The sequence below is a fragment of the Dreissena polymorpha genome, chromosome 11 (assembly GCF_020536995.1).
Source record: "Dreissena polymorpha isolate Duluth1 chromosome 11, UMN_Dpol_1.0, whole genome shotgun sequence".
Lineage (NCBI taxonomy): Eukaryota > Metazoa > Mollusca > Bivalvia > Myida > Dreissenidae > Dreissena > Dreissena polymorpha.
In genome coordinates this window covers 78,406,780-78,416,395 of record NC_068365.1, presented here as the reverse complement: position 1 = coordinate 78,416,395, position 9,616 = coordinate 78,406,780, and the positions used below count along the sequence as shown (strand labels likewise).

General features: G+C 34.9%; 1 protein-coding gene across 1 annotated transcript; it reads right to left on the bottom strand.

Annotated features, from left to right (window-relative positions):
* Positions 1-449: 449 nt before the first annotated feature.
* LOC127850374 (DET1- and DDB1-associated protein 1-like) lies at positions 450-7,605 on the bottom strand. Its single transcript, XM_052383353.1, has 4 exons — positions 7,507-7,605; positions 6,843-6,894; positions 6,203-6,264; positions 450-5,988 (listed from the first exon to the last, which is right to left on the bottom strand). Exons 1-4 carry the CDS (start codon positions 7,603-7,605, stop codon positions 5,890-5,892), a joined length of 312 nt encoding a protein of 103 aa, XP_052239313.1. The 3' UTR covers positions 450-5,889.
* Between the last annotated feature and the right edge of the window lie 2,011 nt (positions 7,606-9,616).

The following is a 9,616-nucleotide window of genomic DNA, read 5'->3' as shown; positions in this document are numbered from 1 at the left end:
TTATTGAAGTGTTAAAGTTTGAGCCAGATCTGCTAAGTTTATAAAGAGCAGTTTAAAACAAGAGATGTGTTTGTCAGAAACACAATGCCCCCTAATGCGCCGCTTTGATTTTTTTTTTACCTTTGACCTTGACCTTTCACAACTCATAATGTGCAGCTTCATGAGATACACAGGCATGCCAACTATCAAGTTGCTATCATCAATATTGCAAAAGTTCTGACCAAGGTTAAAGTTTTGGGACACATACAATGACAGACAGACAGACACAGACAATGACAGACAGACAGACAGGCCAAAAACAATATACCCCCGATCATTTGATCCGGGGGCATAAAAAGCTTTAATATTTACACACATACAGACGGAAGGTAAATAGCAATCCTTTGTGCCACTGACTCGGTATGAGCATACAAATAATGTGTCAATACAGTTTAAAGCAACAATATCAATAGAGATTGAAATTTTATTCCATTATGTAATGGATTTTATCATGTAACACACATATTTTTCAATCAACATAAAATGAAAGTAACTTGAAGCGTAACATTTGTCAAAACAATAACACATGTGCAGATAAAACAAAGATCACTCAAGGCTGATGTAACTACAAGGCCCATTTAAACACAAGCATGTCTCTACAAGTAATACATTAGTTACAAATACATTGTTAAAACACATAATCCAAAAAGTCAAACTTTACAAACACGGTACTAACAAGTGCAAGCATGTGTATAAGATTATTTTTTAAGGATGAAATCAGTTATTGCTTTTGTTAATTTTTTTTAAGTTTATACACCAGTCCGTACTCTTCAAAATATACACAAATCTATGGAAAAGTCCCTGTAACAACAGTGAACATCCTTTATGCCATGTTTACTTAAAAGTAATCACTGTGTGCTATGTGCGTACACATGTGCTGTAATAGGGACTGACATAGACAGTCACACATCACACAACAAATTTATAATTCTGTTTAGCACACAAAAAGTAAGAAATTTATTTTTTGACAGATTTGTAAAACATTTGTACATTCTGTTAAGTCTTTGAAAGGCCTACATGTAAGTGTGTGTGGTTAGAAATCACTAAATATGTTGTCATTATACAAACAAAAGCATTTTTATTTGAATAACCAACTATACCTAAGTAATATTTGTATATACCAGTATTCATATCCAATAATGCTAACATTTTCTACACCTTTTGTGTTTAGGTGGTATTATGTAATATAATATTTTTTGTATATGTATCTCATAATGCTAAAAAGATCACCTTGACAATAAAGTTGGACAAACTCATTTCATTTCCATAGATTTTATGTTGCTGATGGCATTCAAATCATAGTAACTTCTGCAAAGCAAATATTCTTTCTATGCTAGAGCTTGTGCAGTTATGATTTCACCAATTCCAAATTTAATGCTTTTTTCCCATCTATCTGAAAGGTATCTGGTATTCAGAACATGCCTTGAACACATTTTAGCCCCGTCATGCTAAAATGGGTCTTTTGCCAAATTCAGTCAGCACAGCTCCAGACCAGCAAGTGCGCATGTGACAGGAGATCCATTTTCGCATAATGCCGCTTATTTATATTAGAGAGAAGCATATGATTTCAGATATTAACAAATAATATAAGCAAACATTCAACAATTTCTTCACATACTTGTAATGCTCCCTAGTATACAGGTGTAACTGCGCAGATTAGTTTTACCATGTTTAATCATTGTAAACGAATTGTTACCTATAAACTAATTATACTAAATACATTAATTAAATACAATAAATCAACATTTTCACATTGATCAATAAATGGATTAAATTAAACTAAAAAATTACATAAGAATTAGTATTAGAGAATCTTTCATTCTAAGATTATAACATAAATATCAAACTAAAATGAGAGAAGTATCACTTATGTACAAGAACAAATTTAAATCATCATTTAATTTTAAGAAACAAGAAGACCAAATGACATAGTGTGCTCACCTGAGATCCCCAAACAACAAAACAGATCTGTAAAGATTTGTTCATAAGGTATCATTTTCAAATTCTGTCAAGAATTTTTTTAACCAATTATTATCGGTGAATGAAATTGATTTTTCAAGTAAGGTCTGCCTAATAACAACGTACAAGAAATAAAAACACAATATCTGCCTCCAGACTAAAGTGATTGAGCATAGCATAAACTATTTTTTCTATTTTAAGTTAAAGTGTCTTGTCCCAAACGGCATCAAATGCAATCCTAACCTAGGTCTGCGTGTAACTTACACACAAAATTACGGAAAAAATACCTCCATCCAAAACCAAAGTGATTTAGCATAAAGAATTTTCCTAATACTTTCCACTTTCCCCAAATCCAATCCCTCGCTAGATCCCAATGGCCCCAAATCCAATCCCTTGCTAGATCCCAATGGCCCCAAATCAAATCCCTTGCTAGATTCCAATGGCCCCAAATCAAATCCCTTGCTAGATCCCAATGGCCCCAAATCAAATCCCTTGCTAGACCCCAATGGCCCCAAATCTAATCCCTTGTTAGATCCCAATGGCCCCAAATCCAATCCCTCGCTAGATCCCAATGGCCCAAAATGCAATCCCTCGCTAGATCCCAATGGCCCCAAATCCAATCCCTTGCTAGATCCCAATGGCCCAAAATGCAATCCCTCGTTAGATTCCAATGGCCCAAAATGCAATCCCTCGCTAGATCCCAATGGCCCCAAATCAAATTCCTCGCTAGATCAGCCTGTAACCTACCAACACACAAATTCAGCCCAGTATGTCTATCCTAGCTGACTGACACAAATTTTTATTTTGCAATGCAACCCCATGTTTTACTTTTCCTGAAATAATTTCAGTTCAAACATGGGCATAATTCTGCATGGGTCTTGGTCTGTGACTTAACATGGTGATATCCAAAACATGTGTGAGTTTTCAATTTAATATCTGTAGTAGTTATAGAGATAAGTACTAAACGTTAAATACCGGTAAATAGCTTTGACCTACATCTCATCTTTGACGCAAACCTTACCCAGACTTGTATAAGTCCCAAAGGGGACATGATCCTCCTAATAAGCTTGCAACAGGTATAGGTCTTGGTCTGTTAAGGTTCATAAAGGCCTTAAACACATAAATACACTTTTATTTCAATATATTTAGAAGATATAGAGATAAGGAGTAGATGCACACAAACATTCACCATAATTTTCTGAGTACAAAAAGGGGTATAATTCTATTGAATTGGAGGTAATGGAATTTGGTAAGTGACCTCATACAATGACTGCAAACAAATGTGTGAAGTTTCAAAGGAATATCCGTAGTAGAAACAGTGGTATGTAGCTGTTGCATGCTTAACAAAACTGGAGCATTACGCAGACTATTCTGTAAATAGCCAAGCCAAAAAGTGTTATGTCAAAAGTGTTAAGGATTACTGCCCTGCAACCAGGAGCCATATTTTTAAATCGTCTGGAGCCATTTTCAAACTCGTATGAGGCATCATTAAACAAAAGTACCCTGAAGAATGGGTTAAAAATGTTACTTCTAGAAGGCTCACACAAGCCAAAACAGAAAACTTCTCTGTTCCCCTGTGGATGTTTTTGGGGAACAATTTTTAAACTCGGACGAGATATTCTAAAATATTCTAAGAAAGCTTTATGCAGATTGGGCAAAAATGTGGCCTCTTCAGTGTTCCAAACACCAATGTTGACAAAAGCCATCGCTCAGTAAACAACAGGCAAAAGGTGATCACATGATCTCACTATGAGAATATTGTCCTCAGGTCAGCTAAAAAGTGTGCACCATTAAAATACAAACATAAGAAAAGCACCAAATTATTAACACCATTTCCACAGGGCTCTACATTCACGATAGTCCAGGACAACCAAAATAAAGGTTTGGACAAGTAATATGCTTGTCCGATGAGACTAGTGAAACAATAGGGACTTGTGGACTTAAAGTGATCATCTGAGTTTGTGGAACATTTTTAAAAACATTACCTGGTGACCTTATTGTCATTCAGGCCACTTGACCAAGATTTGGATTGATGTTGTTAAGGTAAACATTCTGACCATGTTTAATCAAGATTAAGTCATAAATATGGCTTCCAGAGTGGTAATAAGTATTTTTTACTTGGCTAGGTGAAATTGTTTTAGGAAAAATGCAAGTCAGTATCAAACTCAGACAGCCTAGATTTTGTCAATATAAACGATAATAACCTAGTTTCATCCAATTTGAGTCTAACATGTGGCCTATATAGTGGTTTCAAGCTTTTTCTAAGATATAACCTGGTGACCTAGCTTTTGGCTACACTTAACACAGATTTAAATTGAACTTTGAAAATGTCAAGATAAACAATCTGACCAAGTTTCACGAAGATTGAGTTATAAATATGACCTCTAGAGCAATAACAATGTATTTGGGCGCACATGACCCAGATTCAAACACCATAACCAACATTGTTCATAAGAACAATCAGACAAAGCTTCTTATAAATTGGATGAAAAATGGGGCCTCTAGAGATGTAACCAGGAAAAAGTTTACGATGCACACCACATGAGAAAAAACGCTGGACACGGGGTTATCACTATTGCTAAAAACTATAGCACTTTTTGCTCAGGTGAGTTAAAATTGATAAAAACACATGAAAACAGGTATTTGGACCAAATTTTCTGGTTTGAAAAAGAGAATATTCAAAATAGCAAAGTAAGGTTAAATATCAATTTTAAATAAAAATAATTAGGAAAACAGACATCAAAGAAAAAAAGAAGAAGGAATCAAGTGTTCAATAAAATGACAATATACTGATGTGAAAATAATTAAGAAAAGTTATATCTTAGCAGTGCAAATGTTCTTTATGATTATCATAGGCATGCTATTTTTAATACAATACTTTCTGAAATGAAACTTAATATTAAGAGTCTACTGACATGGAATAGTACCATGAATTATTGAACTGAAAAGCTAAATGCGCAACATAGGCATATCACAAAAATATATTCTACACAAAACAAAACAAGCTTCCATTAAGACATTGTGTCAAACATGTATTATAAAACACTGGCCTTTGCAACAAAACTGGTAAAACAAATCAGCATACACAACTGTACTTTGTACATTGCACACTTCAAAAAGATCAATAGCCACATTTTGTTGGAAAGACTTTGGAAGAGTCAGATGAAAAACCAATATTCTCATTAACTCTGAGTAACCGAACCATCAGCACTTTTGTTTATAATACAAAACATAAAAAACAACACGGTTTAAAGAAATATACATTGAGAACAATCACTTATACAAACACCATGATCAGTAATTGATAACTATCACATGCATATTTGTGCGTAAACAACTCTGATTTCAAGTTGATGGGCAATCGACATTCCAAATTACCCCAATTTGTTTTTAAGTAATAAATCCTGGCCAACCTCCTGAACACATAAAGCCCCACCATTGGTTTATGACATCAATCTCCCATTAGCCAACCAATATGATTATTTGAGCCTTGTTCTGAGAAAACTGGGCATGATGCATGTGCGTAAAGTGTCGTCCCAGATTAGCCTGTTCAGTCAGCACAGGCAAATCAGAGACGACACTTTCCGCTTTTATGGTATTTTTAGTTTCAAGCAAGTCCCTCCTTACCGAAAATAAAGTTAAGACGAAAAGTGTCGTCCCTGATTAGCCTGTGCGGACTGCACAGGCTAATCTGGGACGACACTTTACGCACAAGCATTTAGCCCAGTTTTCTCAGAACAAGGCTCATTTAATTAGATGGGGTTGCTTTTGACGTAAATGTAAATTTACAGAAAACATCTTATAACATCATGTTTAATGAACACTGCTGTGTTGTGAACCGTGTCCCGGATACAAGGTTAAAATATATCTAAATGTCACAAGTCCAAGAGATTACGTAGAATCTTCTTGTGAAAGTCGAGCCATTTTCACAGGGCATGGTCCCTCAGAAGCTTCAAGATTGGCTTTTGCTGAATCACGCTTCGTACAATTCTGTTTAATGGAAAATGAAAGAATCCAAACTGATTGTAAAATTTAACCGGGAAACATGCTTAAAATCTGCTATTGAAGAAGATGTGTGACGATGATTTTTTTTTCAAATTTTAGTAACTGACTACATTAAAAAAAGTGGTATGATCCATATATTAATCTATTAAAGGTAATAAAAGAATTATTATTAAAATTAAAATCAAGATAAAAGCAATACTTTTCTATCCCATTGTTGATGCAAATATCGCAACAAAATATTGGTCTTCTCAGTCGTTATCACTGAAAAAGATATTTAAATAAATATATTCAATTATCCATGGTTTTGGTCAATAATAAATTCAAATTTGTTTAAAAATTTTGTTTAAATAACATTATTTTGTGCTATTAATTTATTGGAACCTTACGCATTTTCTACCCCTTATGGATTTTCAACTCAACTCTTATTTTACAAGTCAAAAATGCAAACATATTTTACCTGTTATATATCCATCATAGAGCACAGTTTTAAACAGTAGAAAATGTTTACTGAGATGCTCAAGACAACACATATTAAGGCACTGTCACAGACTTTTTCTTAATATATGAATATGGTGTTTTTTTGTACACAGTATGAAATGAGCCAAATCATGCAAAACTGGGTCTTATGCCATATAACGGTAGGGGCAGCGTAGCTCCAGACAAGCCTGCACAATCATGCACTCTAGTAAAGAGCTACCTCATGTGCTTATATGGCCCAAAAGGATTGCCTTACTTAATAGCAGACAGTTTGCTCCTGACCATACTGCGCTGACTGTGTAGAACCCATTTTTGTGAAGGAAAGTATAACACTTTATACAGGAACTAATTGAGCACAGTACCTTGTTCTGAAGGGTGATCTTTGGTACAAATATACACTGACGGCTTTTTAACCTGTAACAAGTTATTACCAATCATCAAAGCAGATAAGTATACGTAACAACTATGCAATTAGCTATATTAAAAGGTACTTGATACTATGTTATTTTAATGCTGGTATCCAGTAACTACCAAACATCTATAGATTATTATAAAACACTTTCAAAAATGAAAACATTGAAATCTTAAAATCTCTTGATGACTTACTTCCGCATTGGTGTCAAACTGGCTTGACATTGAGATAAAAGATTTAAAGAAAATTGCACTGTTTTTCCTTACTACTTTGGAAATGGTAACGGTACAAGTCAAATTGGGAAGCATTGTTTTCCATCAAATGGGGACATTTGATCTCTTTACAAAAGCTCACAAAAGCCACAAGTTACTTAAAAATTCCTCTAAACATTACATTTCTACAAGATAAGATTGATTTAAATTGTTAATGCATACATTTGTGAATTTCTTTTGGTCTTTTTAATTATTTTCGCATATATTTTGGAAGATTTGTTCTCCAAAATGGTAAAAATTATATGAAACAAGTATTGGGAAGGTAAGTTTTTAGGTAAGTAAGTTTAATGAGGAACATCTAAAATATTTTTTGGGGGCAATACTGATCAATATTATACTTACACTTGACTTCAAGCCACTTTCTGAGTTGAATCTGGAGAAGTTGTTTTCATCATAAGATGGAAGTTCTTTAAGAAAATCTGCCTGAAATATTGAATACATGTATCATGAATTATTCAACTGAATAATCAATCAGTAAACAAACTTGTATAAATAAGGAATGATAAAAATACTGAAAATTATTATTATTTTATATCATTATGGAAACTCATTTTGGAGCATGAAAAACCTGCTTCAAAATTTTACATGAGATACAATACCAGTTGTTTCAGGCTCAACCCAGCCTATGTACATGTATGCACATAAATCTACAAGCAATTGAGATGTTCAACCCACCATATGTATGCACACAAATCTACAAGTAATTGATATATAGCATTTTTGCTGCATTTAAAACCACCTTATGTATGCACACAAATGTCCAAATTAGTGGTTGGTATTATCATGTTTAATTTTTCAGCCAAACAAAAGGAAGTTAACTTAAAGGAAATTTTCTTTTTATTTATATAATTCCGCTTCAATCCTAATTTAACACTAGAAACACTAGAAATAGCGCAGCAGAGACCGACACGCATTCCCACGCCTCATGTTTGACCCAGGAGCGCCCCAGGGTTAGTAATGAGGCCATGCCATGCATAGTTCAGATTGACCGTATTGTCATAAAAGATGTTCAGTATCGATTTTAAGTACATCAGTGTTATAATGAAAATAGTGAAAATCTCTGACCCAGCCCCACCCCAACCCCCATAACTTTTGACCCAGGGAACAGATCAAAATTCCAAATAGTGCACTGTCGCACATATGCTCATAGCTACTAAGTGTATAAGTTGCAATGTTCTATGCTAATAGTGTAGGAGGAGATAGTGGCCAGGGCGGACAGATGGCGGAGTTAACCACATAATAGATTTTGAAATCTAAACGCGGACCCTAAGTTCAAAGTCACAGGCGTAAAATTTTATGTGCATGGAAAGGTCTTGTCCAGATACACATGAGTACCAAATATGAAAGCAATTTCTGAAGGGACACAGATGTTATGAGCTTTTTTTAATCACGGTCGCAGATTTCGAAACCTGAACGCAAACCCCAAGTTAAAAATTTTCATGCGCATGTAAAGGTGTTGTCCAGATACACATGCGTACCAAATATTAAAGCAATATCTGAATATCTGAAGGACACAGTAAGTATGAGCCTTTTTAGATTCGCAGAATTCGAAACCTCAACCCTTACCTCAAGTTCAATGTCAAGGTCACAAGGCTCAAAAATGTTATGCGCATGGAAAGGTGTTGTCCGGATACACATGCATACGGGTGATTACCAAATATGAAAGCAATAGCTGAAGGGACACAGCTAGTAGTACTGAGCCTTTTCTGAATCGTGGTCGCAGATTTTGAAACCTGAAAGCTGACCTCAAATTCAAGGTCAAGTTCACAGGAGTAAAAAATTCTATGCGCATGGAAAGATGTTGTCCAGATACACATGCATACCAAATATGAAAACAATATCTGAAGGGACACAGTAGTTATGAGCCTTTTCGAATTGCGGTCGCAGATTTTGAAACCTGAAAGCTGACCTCAAGTTTAAGGTCAAGGTCACAGGGGTAAAAAGTTGTATGCACATGGAAAGGTCTTGTCTAGATACACATGCATACAAAATATGAAAACAATATCTTAAGGGACAAAGTAGTTATGAGCCTTTTTTTTAATCAAGGTTGCAGGAAAATCTCTGACCCGGCCCCACCCCAACCCCCTAGTTGCAATAATTCAACTCTAAGCTTTATAGCCCAATCGGCTGCTTAGAGTTGCAATGTGCTCTCTCTTGTCCATGGGTGCAAAATGTTATCAACAATGCAAGGGTTAAGAAACACTGAAACTGCAACTACTTATTAAAGTTTACCTATATAAACCACAAACTCATCCAAATGGTACCATTAAAGCAAGAAATAATTGATTTTTTTTTTACTTTGGTTTTGTTTTATACGCTGTTTCCGCCATATTGGAAAATTGACCCAATATTTGTTAGGTCGCAGTACACCAATATTTTGCATGTCGGGTTATGTGCTCCAGCCTATAAAGTCGATAACGATGCGGTATGCGATATGGAATACACTGTTTCA